Source organism: Oncorhynchus kisutch, linkage group LG26 (genome assembly GCF_002021735.2).
Source record: "Oncorhynchus kisutch isolate 150728-3 linkage group LG26, Okis_V2, whole genome shotgun sequence".
Classification (NCBI taxonomy): domain Eukaryota; kingdom Metazoa; phylum Chordata; class Actinopteri; order Salmoniformes; family Salmonidae; genus Oncorhynchus; species Oncorhynchus kisutch.
This window is the reverse complement of record NC_034199.2, coordinates 17,595,080-17,611,624: the sequence shown is the minus strand read 5'-3', so window position 1 is coordinate 17,611,624 and position 16,545 is coordinate 17,595,080. Positions and strand designations below refer to the sequence as shown.

Below are 16,545 nucleotides of genomic sequence, written 5' to 3'. Positions count from 1 at the left end.
TTAATAGGCACTTACTATAGTACATTTTTGTATGTTAAAATGGGAATGCCCTTTGAACCCTTGTTTTTTTATTAAGTTGAACATGTGCTCTCTATGACAGAATGTCTAGTAAACGTGTGCTCTCTAGTACGCGTTTTTAGTTTACTCTAATAACCTTGTTGCTATCTGATTTGAATTTGATTGGCTGATAAGAAAGAATGGGCTGCATGGTATGACGAAGTGACGCGTACAATGTACATATTAGGACATACATCAGATGGGCTCCTGAGTGGCGCAGTGGTCTAAGCCACTGCATGTCATTGCTAGAGGTGTCACTACAGACCCTGGTTTGATTCCAAGCTGTATCACAGCCGGCTGTGATTGGGAGCCCTGTAGGGCAGCACACAATTGGCCCAGTGTCGTTAGGGACTGGCTGGGGTAGGCTGTCATTGTAAATAACAATTTGTTCTTAACTGGCTTAGTTAAATAAAAATGTACATAGGTTAAACATAGCTATTTTGTGGGTCCTATGTAAGAAGTAATCGTGGTCCAGGAGTGTGTTAACAAAGGTCAGAAGTTATTATTACTTTTTCATATGAACAGATATCCTAAATGTGAATAGACATTAGACAAGCACATAACATTCCCAAGGATGCTTTAAACATGGAGTGATTTGTATTACTTTTTAATGTGTTTTTTTTCTTCTCAGAAACAATAAAAGCCATACTGTAAAGCAAATCAAAATACATAAAGGTTCTGTACAGGCATAGTAGCACATTCACACATTTTAAGTCTAGGCGATTTCCTCAAAGTGGGCACACACATCAAAGGAGACGTCCTACACAATTGGTTTTCGTTGACAAACATTCATTTTGTGGTAGAGGGTGATTTACTCCACAACCATTTATCACAGGTTGATCATACACAAATGCAGAATCTACCATGTTTTTTTGCCACATATATTGTTACAGTTGTGACTATCAAACACAATAAATACGATTCAGTTCAAACGGAGGGATTCTCATTGAAGAGGAGTGAATAGTTGAACAAGCAAAGAAGCCACGGGAGAAGACAGTTGAGCTTGAACAGAAAATACCTAGTTGATACAAAACATTGAGTTAAAAGAAGTGGACTGAACATGCAAACTATTTCTGTGTATTTTGACATGACAGAATCCCATTTATAAGTGCAATGTATTTTATTTTTTTACTGGAGTATATTTGACCATTGAGTTACGGCTACCCTGCTCCAAACAATTGAATTGAAGGACATTCACGAAATAAAAACGGCAAAATATTGCCCTAATATTTGGGCATAAAAGTCTTCCTCATTCAGTAAATGATCATTTAAACTCAGCACTGCCCATTTGAGTATTGCGTGTCTACTAAAGGCCATTGCTGAAATCACAGTTGAAACTCTACAGTAAAAACACAATGGGTAGTCAAAATGTGTTTTACCACAAGAGGGCAGTAGGCCCTATATAACAAAATGTGGAATTGCTCAGGAAAATAATTCTGGTGGAGATTTACTAATAAATGTTAGATTGAGGATGTAATCAAGGAAGTAATATTTAGCCTCTAAACCTTCTGAGAACATACACAGCAAGTCTGTTTACATGAAGTAGTCATTTCAATCATCTCACTGTTTTGCCAACTACAAATGGGTGTTGATATTTCACATGAAAATATTTGCGTTTAACTCTGACCATTCCATTTTTAGGCTGTTTCATTTGGACATGAGCGTAAAATGTCGTCTCCATTTAGGATGAATCCATGACTTTTGCAACAAAGAACTTTCCTAGCCGCTCTTTCTCCCAACTAACAAAGGACGTTTCCTACAAAGACAAAGTAATGCAGTGGAAAAACATACTCAAAACAACAATGACAAGCTTTAAAATGCATACACTTTACATCACATATATTTTGATGCACTTTTTTAAAACTCTTTCAGTAATCTTGATGTAGACTATACAATATATGTATACAAGTAATATGAGTTAACATAGAGCGACAGAGCAAAAAAATAAATATTTTGAGTTTTATATATATCTATATATGTATATAGCTTACTTGTGGGTATGATGTGGGTGTTACAAGTTTGACAGGCTGATGTGTAGGGATAGTGGCCTTTCTCGATCTAGACTAAGATGGTTGCAAGGGTAGAATATCTGCAAACTTCCAAAGGAGAAGAGAGAGAGAGAGAGCTTGATGCTGTAGCAGTGACAACCTGGGACATAAGCTCTCATTGCCCAAACCCGTCCGCCATTCAAAAATCAGCAGTGAACTCTGTTCTTCCATGATGCTCATACATGCACAGAGAGGAGTGGCAGTTTTTCAATGTTAAAGACACAAAGGGTAACCATTCAGCCTAACCAACATTTCTCCATAGAGGGGTGCATTGCAGGTTGGTCTAATAGTAGGGTAACAGCAGATTTCAGCTACCAAAGATATTATGGGGTTAAAATACCACTGTGTAGGTGAATAGTTGGACTGAACTGGACAAGCTTCTATCCATCCTCCATCCGTTAAACAGAAGAGGGAAAAAGAACAATGGAAGTTGGAGGAGAACAGTGTGTTTGCCCATTACAAATTTGGTCTGTATGTAGAAGAGAGCAGGTATGCTTCTTTCTTTCTCTTTCCATTTTTTATTACAGAAAGCAAAAAAACAAAACAAAACAAAACAAAACAACATTTCAGGCCCCAAGTCATCCACGCCTTACCCAGAAAGCACTCCGTGATATTTACATTAACTCAACTCACCAGCATGCAAAAATGTCCTGGAATACGCTTTGCGAAGAAGGCAAAGATGCAAACTCTTTAAGAATAACATACATACAGTATCAGTACTTGTATATAGAAAGTAGATGTAAATGATTTTTTTTTTATTAACACATTTTTTTTTACAAAATATAATTTCCAACAGACCTTCCGACAGTGGAATACTCACCCCTGGCTACTTAAAAAAAATCTTTGGTTGACCAGTCCAAACGCCTGATAGCTTAACACTTCTACGTCACACAACCTTACTTCTTCTTCTCTTTTTTTAACGAACCATGCTCACTGACATCATCATTGACATAAATGTATCCTTCCTGTTCTTGTGTTACCCTGCTAGAGAGATCACAATGGCCCCCCAAAGCCAACATCCCACATAGCCACAACCACAAAATGCACTTCCTCTATCCCCCTAGTTAGCGCCACACAGGAGTCCTTCCAAGAAGAACACTCACAAGTAAAAGACAAGATCAGAAGGAAAGAGGTGACACATAAGATCAGAACAAAATAATACAAACAAAATCCAAAATGGAACATACATTTCCTCTGTGGTTAAAAAGAACAAAAAAAACAGGGGTCGTCAAAAGTTCAGCTCATTGTTTCTGCGAGCCGATCATCACCTTGGAAACAAAGTTCACGATAGCGCTGGCGGGCTGATCGGGGTCCATCTCAGCAAAGAGGTGACTGACGTTGTCAGTTGTGCTTCCTTGCTTCCGAGCCACGAACCCAAAGAACCTAAAAAGAGAAGGGAAACTGTCAATGGGTCTCCTCCAATCAGTATCTTCTGTTTGGCTCGTTCTGAGTCTGAGAGGACTGGATTGGTGAAATGAATCTGTAGGACATTATATGAATCATATATGGAAAGTGTGTGTGTGTGCACCAATGGGTTTGAACCCTGGTTGTCTTCACATCACAAAACTGTGTTAGCCCACTGAGCTAAAGCCTATTACTTCAGGCCTTAGGCAAGTTAACTCATCACTCAAGCATGGTCCACCCACTTCCATTATCATTAATGCTTTTCTGTATACATTTAGATATATTGTTATGCTCCATTTTTGTTTTTTCCATCTCTATAGTTATGTGGTCAATCTCTAGGGGGTAAAGACACACCATGCCACTGTTATCATTTTTACTTATTTACTGCATTGATGTAACCAGGGCCTGAAACTAACTTTTTAGTCTAGGAGCCAGTGATGTAGCCATATTCTCAGGGTATATTCAACCCACCTTCATCAATTCAGAGAAGATTTTGAGAACTGTCTTAAACTGAATAAGAAGGTACTTTACATACTACGTGCATTTCACATGAACATGCATCTGAAATCAACATTTTGGACCCACAGCCAGTGTTGCTGCTTTACCAGCCACTCAGACAGCTTTTGTCTGGAGCTACACTTCTGGTCAAAAGCTTTAGAAAACCTACTCATTCAAGGGTTTTTATTTCATTTTTACTTTTGTCTACATAGAATAGAATAATGGTAAAGACATCAAAACTATGAAATAACACATATAGACTCATGTAGTAAGCAAAAAAGTGTTCAAAATATATTTTTCTTTGCAGCAATGCGACCATGATTCAGGCAGTCTCCTCTGAACAGTTGATGTTGAGATGTGTCTGTTACTTGAACTCTGTGAAGGATTTATATGGGCTGCAATTTCTGAGGCTGGTAACTCTCATGAACTTATCTTCTGCATCAGAGGTAACTCTGGATCTTCCATTCCAGTGGCGGTCCTCACGCGAGCCAGTTTCATCATAGCGCTTGATGGTATTTGCAACTGCACTTGAAGAAACTTTCAAAGTTCTTGAAAATTTCCGAATTGACTGACTCTCATGTCTTAAAGTAATGATGGATTGTCATTTCCCTTTGCTTATTTGAGCTGTTCTTGCCATAATATGGACTTGGTATTTTACCAAATTGGGCTATTTTCTGTATAACCTTGTCACAACACAACTGATTGGCAAATTAACTTTTAAGAAGGCACACCTGTTAATTGAAATGCATTCCATGTGACTACCTCATGAAGCTGGTTGAGAGAATGCCAATAGTGTGCAAAGCTGTCATTAAGGCAAAGGGTGGTTATTTGAAGAATCTCAAATATAACATATTTAGATTTTTTTTTAAACCTTGTTTTGGTTACTACATGATTTCATAGATATTATTTCATAGTTTTAATGTCTTCACTATTATTCTACAATGTAGAAAACAGTAAAAATAAACCCAGGAATGAGTAGGTGTTCTACAACTTTTGAACGGTAGTGTATTTTGCTTGCCCTGGCTGTAAACGACAAATGTCTTATATTAATGATTATAATAATGTCATAGTGTTTGTCTACTTGATATACTGCCTTTAAAGACAAAGGAGTTTAATCCAATTGTGCCCTAAGTCTCATAACAGTAAATTCATAGGAACTATGATACCGGAGTTTAAAACCTCAAACCATGACATGTTAAACTCTAAAGGTGTGACTGCCAACATTTTGTTGGCATAACCTGCCCAGTCACCTATCCGTCCATCTATTCCTCCTCTCTGAATTATTGGTGGGGTACCTACAACCTTTCTTGTTTCCCCTCATATCATGGCTGAGCTCCAAAATATCGCCTTTCATTTGGCGCAGGTCAAGAACTGATGGTAAGTGAAATGTTTCTCCCAAAGACCATGGAGGTCAAGCTAAACAACTGATCTACCTATCCCTAGTTCTAACCAGTGAAAACCATCCTCGGACAACTAACTGAAAGTATCAAGCACCTCCACCGGTTAGCTAGTTTGCTTAACTTTATTCAGTGGCAAACGTTGCTCTCAGTCAAAGTGGTTGGGCTATAAACAGTATATGCAACTACATAAATAAATATACTAGGTTTAGGTGTATGGTACTCAGGTGCATGTATACTTACTTGGCTGTGCCCCCTTCAGGTTTGTTCCACCTGTAGAGAGAGAAATAAACAGTATTCTATCAGGTAACATTTTGTATGATGTATTCATGACATATAATATTATGAGGTCAAAGGCCCCATTCCTTTAAAAAAACAGAGATTGCTGCTTTTCGATTACTGGGTTTAATGATGAATGATGATTGGTTAAAACCGCATTCCAGACGGTGTCTATTCCACAAGTTACCACCGGCTAAATCTATGACATTAAATTGCCTATTTACTCCGTTCCATCTGACGTCCCAATCCACTGTCTCATCAGCCCAGCCAGGCAATTTAGAAACTTGATATCCACTATAAAAAGCATCTAGACATTATCTCACATTTCTTTTAGTTTTCAGCAGCGGGAGATTTGTATAAACCTTGCTGTCTGTATCTCTGACATCTGCAACATTGTTTCAATATTCAAATTCCATCTACAGCTGTCTCGTAGTAATGAAGGTAGGGGTCGGGAGTTGGGACGAGACAGACAGGCAGGCAGCATTTCCCAGCCAGTCAAAATCATGAATCAGCTGGCATCATTTTTATGGATGTATATACAAAGTAATGTCAATTGAAAAAGGTCAAACGAAACAAAGTGGAGCTAGTTTGCAGCTTCAATTTGAAGTTATTGTGAACAACAGTGTCCTGACGAGAGAACACATTTTCCTTGACAGGCGAACTCATTAGCTCATTGTTATGGATGTATCCAAATAAATGTCACTAGAAAACTGCTTAAACAAATGCAAATGATGCTACTTTGTTGTTATTCTGGCTGCACTGTTTGACGTGTCTGTAAGTTAGCCGTAGTTGGCTAGCTAGCAAGCAAGGTATAAGAACGTTGCCAGACAGTATGGCAATAGAACATTTAATACGAACGACTGGATCTCGTCCATAGATACAGAACAAATAGACTGAACGACTGGGTCATTTGACCATCCGGCTTGGGTAGCAACTATAGATTTGTGTCGGGACGATCTGTGGATGGATGAAATAGTATGAATAATTTCATTGACATATTTTCTTTAAAAACATTATTTGAATCATTACTTGAATATGCTGGTAACCCGTTGCATAAAAGTGATAATTCCATCAAAGCCAGTGTTTTGAGGATATATTGGCATGGTTTGCCGGCCCATAACTTCATCTAGGGCCTAACAACACCTATGCCAATATATCCTCCAAACACCGGCTTCGAGTGCATTGTCACTTAAGTGGACTCACTTTCTCTCCTGAGGGTCGATATCACAAAATGTGACAGTGTTGATGGGGTAGTGGCGCCGGAAGAAAAGCCTGTAGGGAAAAACTATGTTTCAGCACATTGCAATATAGCAATTCATAGGCTACTGCGTAACTAGCTACTACAACGCAAGTTGGATTGAACAGAGGCATAAATTGTAACCCTCGGTCAGAGTGAGCTCTATCTGGAAGTCAGTTTCAAATATGTTTTATTGTTGGGCAGAATTACAAATTCAATATACACTCTTGTGGTTATTCTCTATTTCATACACAAATGCCTGTGCATCCTACTCACTTCCTCTGGTTGTCGGTCAGGGTGATGCCTTGGGCCGACACCTTGAAGTGCACGATGGTTGCGGTGGGCGGGGACACGGCAGCCACCGTCTCCGAGATGGCCTTGGCGACGGCCTGCGGTCCCGTCAGAGACTCCATGTCCACCGAGTTGATGTACAGCACGTTGCATGCTGGGAAAAGAAGAGAGAGGTGTAGCCAATCAGAGACAGTGCATTTCACACTGGAAAGAGGCGAGAAGTGATGCCATGGGCTGTCTGGTTCTTCAATGATACAACAGATATGGGTTTTGTTGTATTGTTTTCTGTTGTGAAGTGACATGATCAATAGTTTACAATTGTTTCATGTATAGGATTTATCATGTATGCTTATGATCAGAGAAACATGAAAGAATCTATTACAAAACTCCATTCATCAGTGTATACTATGTAGCACAGCAGTTTAATGCAAAAAAGCAATCGTACATTCTTGACAGTTTTCAATGCAGTTAAGGGAATCATTTCATACATGTAGACAAGACATATATCACATTGGTATTAGTGGGTTTTAGGTCTGCACCTCAGCAGATATAACATTTTTAAAAAGACATCTGTATTTCCATGCAACACATTTCCATTGCTCTAAGGACGGCACATGCATTCTGGGACAAGGCTGGGGAAAAAAAAGACATCGGACAGAAAAGCTGGACAGGTGCATTGTTGTTGTCTATTAGATGGAGAAAGAGACAAACACACAGGCGCGCCCACGCACACTCACGCACACTCATGCACAGACTTCTGAGGTAGACATCAGGGATCTGGGCTAGAATGCAGCAGTCAGGGACCAACAGTCACATATCAGGAAGACAAATTAAAACGAAAGGACACAGGGTTTACCATGGGAGTCAGCAGGGGCCCTCTGCCCTATAGTGACACAGAGGTGATGTCACCAGTGGGGGGAGAACAGTGGAATGGTTCAGATTATGTCACAACAAATAAAGTCATTTCGATTATCTTTCTGTTACGTAATGCTCAGCAAAACTGCTGACTGAGCTATTGCTTCTTACCGGCTCCTTGTTTGAGGAGTTCAGCTGCTGGGTTGGTTGGTGTGGCAATATCCGGCACATCCTCGTGGATATCTGAAACACAACAGAAGCAGATTCTGCAGAAATTCCTCACACCACATTGTTGTATGTATCCATGTACATATTCATTCAAGAATACACGCACGCACACACACACACACACACACACACACACACACACACACACACACACACACACACACACACACACACACACACACACACACACACACACACACACACACACACACACACACACACACACACACACACACACACACACTCTCCTGGCCTCACCTCTGGTAGGTATGACCAGTTTACAGGGCAGGGCCTGTGGAGTCATGGCGTGCTGGTACACCAGAGCGGACAGACATCCTAGAGAGACACCAACACAAAGAGAGATTAGTATTAGCCGTGCCAACAGGACAAAGATTCTATAAAGATTACATATCCTGATCCAGACATGTAGATCACACACCCTGGACCCACACTTTCACACATACCCCATTCCCACACTCACACACCCATGGTGCATTTCCACTATGGATTTACCCCACTGTTTTACCAAAAAGCCTCATACTTTTGTGTTATTAACTCCACGGCCCAGCTCCTGGGACTCACTGGGCCATGCTCCTGGGACAGTGGACCTGCTCTGACTTGGTGCCAACGAAAGGCTGTTGGGGCATTTCAGGTGGCATTAACATACAGGTAACAATCACTAATTGTGAACATGGGTTTATGCCTTCCGACATTTAACACCTTCCCACAACTGTTTTAATTAAGCAGAGGTTGTTGATTCTGCCCTTCACAAGTCCTCACTCTCAGCCCTAGCTATGGAAACACTATTTCCTTAGTATAACATCAGGGTGTATATTGTAACACTTGTGTTACAGTCAAAAATCAGCAACAGTGTCTAATTTAACCCCACATCCCTCCCTTTAGAAAATTATCTGTCACGACGTGGCCCTTTTGAGTAGCTGTTCATGTTAAAAGCATTAGCATAGTTAGCATAGTGTAGTTATCAACTGTATTACAGTGAATCCTCTCTTTGTCTACCAAGCCGTCATATCGGCTTATCCCACTAGGGACTTTCAGTGTATTTTGTCAGTAACCAATGCTAGGGTTGCTAGGGTTCGTGCAGATATCCAATGATTTGTGACATTCAGAATATGACTGATGAAGTAATAATACATTAATAAGTGATTGTAATCGATAAGATATGAAAATATCTGAAGAATTATATTCGGGAAATTGTAACTCTATAAACAACAGTTTCCTGTGGTGCCCCGACTTCCTAGTTAATTACTATTCCGTGATTCGTTGAATTTCATTGATAATATACAGTCTTCACATTTAATGACGGCAAACGCTACGACAAATTCAATAAGTAGTCTAGAGGATAAGGTTACTTCAAGAGGCCCATTTTTAGACTGATGCTGGCTGACTTGTTAAGTCATCCCTAAATGTATTCTTGGGCCAGTAGCCATCTTCCTGTGGTTCTCAGTAAGAGGAGTCTAACACACACATGCATACAGTATTTCATATCTAGATTTGACACTGTGAAAATTGCCTTCATTTAACAACAGCTCAGATGTGGGAGGGAAGGTCGCTAGCTACCAGCTCTGGGTTCAAATACTATTTGAAATAAAGATTTCAAATAGTATTTGAACCCTGGTCTGGAGCTAGCTAGTCTCCCCCGCACCTTCTCAAGATGATCTTACACAAGGCTCCTGTAGCCGCATGCTTTGCAGCTTACGTAGTACGCCACCCAGCCCTATGTTGTCATACTTTTTTTGATCTTGCTATCATCCTTTTGCACCCGAAGGATGGGGGGAAAAAAGCCTTGTCCCTTATGCTGATAACTCCTTCCAGCCCCTCATTTATACACATGCAGTGGTGTAAAATACTTTAAAGTACTATTTAAGTATTTTTGTGGGGTATCTGTCCTTTACTATTTTATTTTTTTGGCAACTTTTACTTCACTACATTCCTAAAAACAATACTGTACTTTTTACTTCATACATTTTCCCTGACACCCAAAAGTACATTTTGACAGGAAAATGGTCCAATTCACACACTTTTCAAGAGAACATCCCTGGTCTTCCCTACTGCCTCTGACCTGGTGGACTCACTAAACACAAATGCTTCGTTTGTAAATGATGTCTGAGTGTTGTAGTTTGCCCTTGGCTATCCGTCAATAAAAAACAAGAACATTGTGCGTTCTGGTTTGCTTAATATAAGGAATTTGAAATTATTTATACTTTCACTTTTGATACTTACAGTGGGGCAAAAAAGTATTTAGTCAGCCACCAATTGTGCAAGTTCTCCCACTTAAAAAGATGAGAGAGGCCTGTAATTTCCATCATAGGTACACTTCAAATATGAAAGACAAAATGAGAAAAAAAATCCAGAAAATCACATTGTAGGATTTTTTATGAATTTATTTGCAAATTATGGTGGAAAATAAGTATTTGGTCACCTACAAACAAGCAAGATTTCTGGCTCTCACAGATCTGTAACTTCTTCTTTTAAGAGGCTCCTCTGTCCTCCACTCGTTACCTGTATTAATGGCACCTGTTTGAACTTGTTATCAATATAAAAGACACCTGTCCACAACCTCAAACAGTCACACTCCAAACTCCACTATGGCCAAGACCAAAGAGCTGTCAAAGGACACCAGAAACAAAATTGTAGACCTGCACCAGGCTGGGAAGACTGAATCTGCAATAGGTAAGCAGCTTGGTTTGAAGAAATCAACTGTGGGAGCAATTATTGGGAAATGGAAGACATACAAGACCACTGATAATCTCCTTCGATCTGGGGCTCCACGCAAGATCTCACCCCGTGGGGTCAATATGATCACAAGAACGGTAAGCAAAAATCCCACAACCACACGGGGGGACCTAGTGAATGATCTGCAGAGAGCTGGGACCAAAGTAACAAAGCCTACCATCAGCAAGGGCATTGAAGATGAAACGTGGCTGGGACTTTCAGCATGACAATGATCCCAAACACACCGCCCGGGCAACGAAGGAGTGGCTGCGTAAGAAGTATTTCAAGGTCCTGGAGTGGCCTAGCCAGTCTCCAGATCTCAACCCCATAGACAATCTTTGGAGGGAGTTGAAAGTCCGTGTTGCCCAGCAACAGCCCCAAAACATCACTGCTCTAAAGGAGATCTGCATGGAGGAATGGGCCAAAATACCAGCAACAGTGTGTGAAAACCTTGTGAAGACTTACAGAAAACATTTGACCTCTGTCATTGCCAACGAATGTATATAACAAAGTATTGAGATAAACTTTAGTTATTGACCAAATACTTATTTTCCACCATAATTTGCTAATTAATTCATTAAAAATCCTACAATGTGATTTTCTGGATTTTTTTTCTCATTTTGTCTTTCATAGTTCAAGTGTACATATGATGAAAATTACAGGCCTCTCTCATATTTTTAAGTTGGAGAACTTGCACAATTGGTGGCTGACGAAATACTTTTTTGCCCCACTGTAAGTACATTTGAGCAATTCCATTTACTTTTGATACATAAGTATACTTAAAGCCAAATACTTTTAGACTTTTACTCAAGTATTTTACTGGGTGACTTTCCCATTTACTTGAGTAATTTTCTATTAAGGTATCTTTGCTTTGACTCAAGTATGACATTTGAGTACGTTTTCCACCACTGTACACATGCAAACACACACACACACACACACAAACACACATGGAATGTGGTCTGCGGATTAAATTAGAGGGGGATACATTTGAACCATACTAAATTACTTTAACTGATCCCATACTATAATTAGGATTACACATGATGGGCTGGGAGAACGGATACTCTTTCAAAGGCTGGGACACGGGGAGCACAGAGGGGATCAGAGTCATTAGACCAACACAGCCAAGAGTAAGAGTTAGTCACCCCAACCACATCATGAACCTCATGTCTGGAGTGCACTCCTCCCCCGTTACACAATCTGAGAAACAAGCCATGTTGTTGTCAGAAGGACCGGTTCTGATAGGTCTGAAAAAAGATTCTATCAACGTTCTTGAATCCTTCTGTCCTCTCCCCACTTCCCTCTCAAAACGTCAGAGTGAAGCGAGGAGAGTATTGGGGGAGAATATCCGTGCAGAAGAAGAACCTTGGATCTCCTCCTCCAATGCTCTCCTCTCTTCCCTCTGTGTGTGTGTGCACATAGCCGCGGGTAATAGGGGTTCTGAGGGTGCTGTAGCACCCCTTGAAAGATAGGAAGAAACATTTTTTTTAAATTGGGGAAAAATCATTTTGTTCACAAAAGTAGTGCACTAGGCCTTTACTATACCTGTATTAGCAGACCCATATAGCTGTCTGTAGTGCTGGCCCTCCAAAAATGTCAGCACCCCCCATCAACAAAATAAATCACAGCACCCGCACCCCCAAACTATATACTGCAGCTATGCGCATGCATATGTGTGTGTGTAGAGGGTTAAAGGTGACTCACCAAAGTAAGGTTCGTTGGGACATCCCTTCAGCTTCACTCCCTTAGGACTTGTCTCAATCAGGAAGTGCCTCACCAGCTCATTAGTGTTGTCACCAGCTACAGGGGCACCCCAAGGGCAAAACAATATAGGGAACACAAAAGAACAACACACCGGTGAGCCCATTTATGGTATGTAGACATCACCTTATATGGGCAGGTATTATATATTATAGTTTTTATAATGACTTCTTTCTTTACCCCACCTGACAACAGGCCAAAATAGAGACTAAAATATGATTTTTAATGGAATGTTCTAGGATGAGCTAAGTGGCTAGTTAAGATTGGCCTCTTGGCAGAAAAATAAACTGTGCTTACAACATTCTCCTCCCTTCGTGTGTGTGTGTGTGTCCATGCGTGCACAGTGTTGACCTAGAACATTCTCTTCCCTTTGTGTGCACACACAAAAAAATGAGGTTTACTCAAGGGTTCTTTGGGAAAGGTGATGGTTCTAGGTGTAACCATAATGACTTTAGCTCATCAATGGTTCTTTACAGTTCACAAAAGGGTTATTTGCTCTTTTAATGATAATTAAAACGTAGGGGAGGTGGCTCACTAGAATATTTTGGGGCGTGGTTTGCGCTCAGACCTTTTTTGTGCAACCGTGAGTGAAAGTGTCATTCCAGTTGATCTAATGTGTTATGTTATCAAACATTATGGCCAGTGATGGTGTCTTGTGAAAGACTGAGAACAGTTGTGTCAATTGAGAACGGTTCACTAAATCAGTCAGTGGTGCTAAAATTCTCTCCTCCCGAACCACCAGCTGTGCCAGAGGTACAGTAGCTCACTTGATTCAATGTGTCAATTAACACAATAACACCTACGGAATTTTTACATTATAATATGGCCCACCAGAATATAAATCTCTGAAAAGTATCTAAAACAAACTTTTCAGATTGAGAGATGTTCTTTAAAGAACCATTCTCCATAAAGGTTCTGTAACTGTAGCATAACCCTTTTTTTGGTGCTATATATAACCTTTTTAAATAGTTCTTTATAGAACCTTCGAAAGGGTTATTTATAGCAGCATACTGGTTCCATTTAGAACCTTATGAGTATGGTTCTTTACAGAACCTTCAAAAAAAGTGTTCTATAATGCATCAAAAAGGGTTCTGCTATGGTTACAAGCCAAAGAACCCCTATCTGGTACTATTAAGAACCATTTTGTTTGTGTGTGTGTGTGTGTGTGTGTGTGTGTGTGTGCGCGCACAGGAAGACATGTGCAGGCGTCCACGTGTGTAGAGGAGACATTCCAATCCACTCCCAGTTATCCCTGCTCTTCTAGGTGTTATTGGAAACATCACAGGCACCTCATACCTTAATGACAGTACTAAGACCCAGGGTATATGTTTAGCAGTGCTGATCGACTGTACAGCCAGACTCTGCTGGAGTAACGATATGCTTTCATCGGGCCCCTCAGAAACACATGATCCACTTCAGAGTTTGTTGATTGATTGATTTAATACGTGAGAGTATGTGAATGTCATACAAAATGTGATTGTTCTTTGTATGATTTCACTGTGGACTGTATGTGTGCTTGTGTGTGTGTCTCCTTATATGTAGGGCCACAAGATGACACAACATCACAGAGGTGTAGAGGGCTAATATAATTTTCCATCAGCAATTACAGGTACAGTATATGAAAGCTGGAGCCCAGTTGGTGATCTAGTACATTTTACGTTTGAGTAATTTAGCAGACGCTCTTATCCAGAGCTATTTAAAGTTAGTGCATTCATCTTAAAACAGCTAGGTGAGACAACCACATATCACACTGATGTGTTCATAACAAGTGGAAAACTTGGAAGTACCTTTCTTGGTCTGCTGTACAGTGGGAGGAGGAGAGGCCACTTTCATGGCCAGGCCATAGGCCCCTCGGAAGGAGTGACTGTCCCGAATAACAAAGGCCCCGGGCTCTCTCTCTCTCAGCAGGCTGATGGCTGCAATACACAATAATACATGATTCAATAAATTAACACTTTATGTATCCCCTCAGGGGAAAGTAAGAAAGTATTGCCAGATCATACATTCCTTTGGATATAACACAGAGAGGAGAAGAAACAAGGACAAGGAAGAGGCAAGGAGAGGTCTTTGGGGGAGAGAGGGAGGGGTGAAAAATGATTCTGAAGAGGTGAAACGGGGAGGGTTGAAGGGCGAGGAGAAATAAAGGGATAGGTAGGATAGACATGGAAGATGGGGGGAGGGAGAAGGAGGAGAGTGGGAGTCGGAAGGGAGTGAGGAGGAAACTTTCCTTGAAAGGAAGGAAGGAAGACCTTTTGTGATCCCATATTTCAATGTAACTACGGGGGGGGGGAGTTATTAGCTGTTGTCTTGTTCAACAAAACAACATGTATTGCATCTCTAACATGCAATTCTATGTATCCCTATATGTCAAAATATGACATTTCATAGACTCTAAGTACGGTAGATATACATTACATGCAGATGTTCCCTAGCCACTTAGATTAATGGAGTACATATGGTGTGTGTGTGTGTGTGTGTGTGTGTGTGTGTGTGTGTGTGTGTGTGTGTGTGTGTGTGTGTGTGTGTGTGTGTGTGTGTGTGTGTGTGTGTGTGTGTGTGTGTGTGTGTGCGCGCGAGTGTGTGTGTGAGCGTGCGTGTGTGTGTGTGTGTGTGTGTGATGTCATCGCAGCGGAGCATGTGCTTGTGTTTAAGGCTATCTCCATTGACATTTTATTCATTTAGCAGACGTTCCATCCCAGATGATCTAATCCAATAAGAGAGTGTGAGCAGAAGCAGATGTAGGGGCCAACAGCAGTGACCTCACAGTGAAACATACAACAGAAGAGAACAGAATAGGGTCATTTAGGACATCTGTGTGTGGAGAGGATGTGTCAGAAGAATCCAAAAGGGTTTACATCAGACACACTAACTCTCTCCTGGTTACTAAATAAATAACATTCTCGGTCACATTTGACCTTAAATAGGTCTTATGCTAGAGGAACAACTAGTGGGATATCCAAGGTAACTGTTCTGTGACAAGCTAGTATCTACACTCTTAGAAAAAAAGTTGCTATCTAGAACCTAAAAGAGTTCTTTGGCTGTCCCAATAGGATAACCCTTTAAAGAACCAGTTTTAGTTCCAGGCAGAACCCTTTCCACAGAGGGTTCTACATGGAACCCAAAAGAGTTCTACCTGAAACAAAAAAGGGTTCTACCTGGAACCAATAAGGGTTCTCATATGGGGACAGCTGAAGAACCCTTCCCGGAACCTTTTTTTCTAGGAGTGTAGTACATACCATTACACAGCAGTTACTACTTAATACTCAAATTCGTTCCTATTTTCTTGGGAAACTGAATTATCATAAAACCTACTGTATGTGTTACCTTTAATCTCTTCCCTCTATGACAAGAGGCACAATTACCTTGTTCACGGGAGATATCAGGCTTGTACCAGAACTTGGAAGTGTCCTGAACAAACTTTACATTCAGCCTGGTCTCGGGACTCCCGTCTAAGAGAAGAAAGAACGAGTTGTGTTGAAACCATGTGTAGATTTAACCAAAATCATTTAGCCATTTCACCATGTGAATAGAGGTATGTTTATATGATACTTTGTAAATGCTGCATGTCACATTACATTGAATCAAGTCCAAAGTCTCAGTACCCTTATTTATTTTTACCTTTATTTAACCAGGTTAGACTCGTTGAGATAAAAAATACATTTTTCAAGAAAGACCTGGACGAAGACAGCAGCAGTGATGCTTTCGTGAAGGTTCATCCTGACCAAGACCAGATAATCCAATCTACATATCAACT

The 16,545-nt window shown here is 40.5% G+C and overlaps 1 protein-coding gene across 12 annotated transcripts in view; it reads right to left on the bottom strand.

The window, feature by feature from the left end:
• Positions 1 to 648: 648 nt before the first annotated feature.
• The window catches only part of tns1b (tensin 1b), a 233,516-nt gene continuing 217,619 nt past the window's right edge, over positions 649 to 16,545 (bottom strand). For 9 of the 12 annotated variants that reach the window (XM_031806233.1, XM_031806228.1, XM_031806232.1 and 6 more), the window contains 10 exons: positions 16,154 to 16,240; positions 14,579 to 14,707; positions 12,735 to 12,830; positions 8,553 to 8,630; positions 8,238 to 8,309; positions 8,068 to 8,094; positions 7,197 to 7,365; positions 6,887 to 6,955; positions 5,648 to 5,677; positions 649 to 3,488 (listed from right to left, as the gene is read on the bottom strand). In XM_031806233.1, coding sequence (XP_031662093.1) covers positions 3,347 to 3,488; positions 5,648 to 5,677; positions 6,887 to 6,955; positions 7,197 to 7,365; positions 8,068 to 8,094; positions 8,238 to 8,309; positions 8,553 to 8,630; positions 12,735 to 12,830; positions 14,579 to 14,707; positions 16,154 to 16,240 — 899 coding nt within the window. In that variant the 3' untranslated portion in view covers positions 649 to 3,346. The remainder of the gene's footprint in view (positions 3,489 to 5,647; positions 5,678 to 6,886; positions 6,956 to 7,196; positions 7,366 to 8,067; positions 8,095 to 8,237; positions 8,310 to 8,552; positions 8,631 to 12,734; positions 12,831 to 14,578; positions 14,708 to 16,153; positions 16,241 to 16,545) is intronic. The other 3 variants (XM_031806235.1, XM_031806229.1, XM_031806234.1) reach the window with 1 other exon arrangement.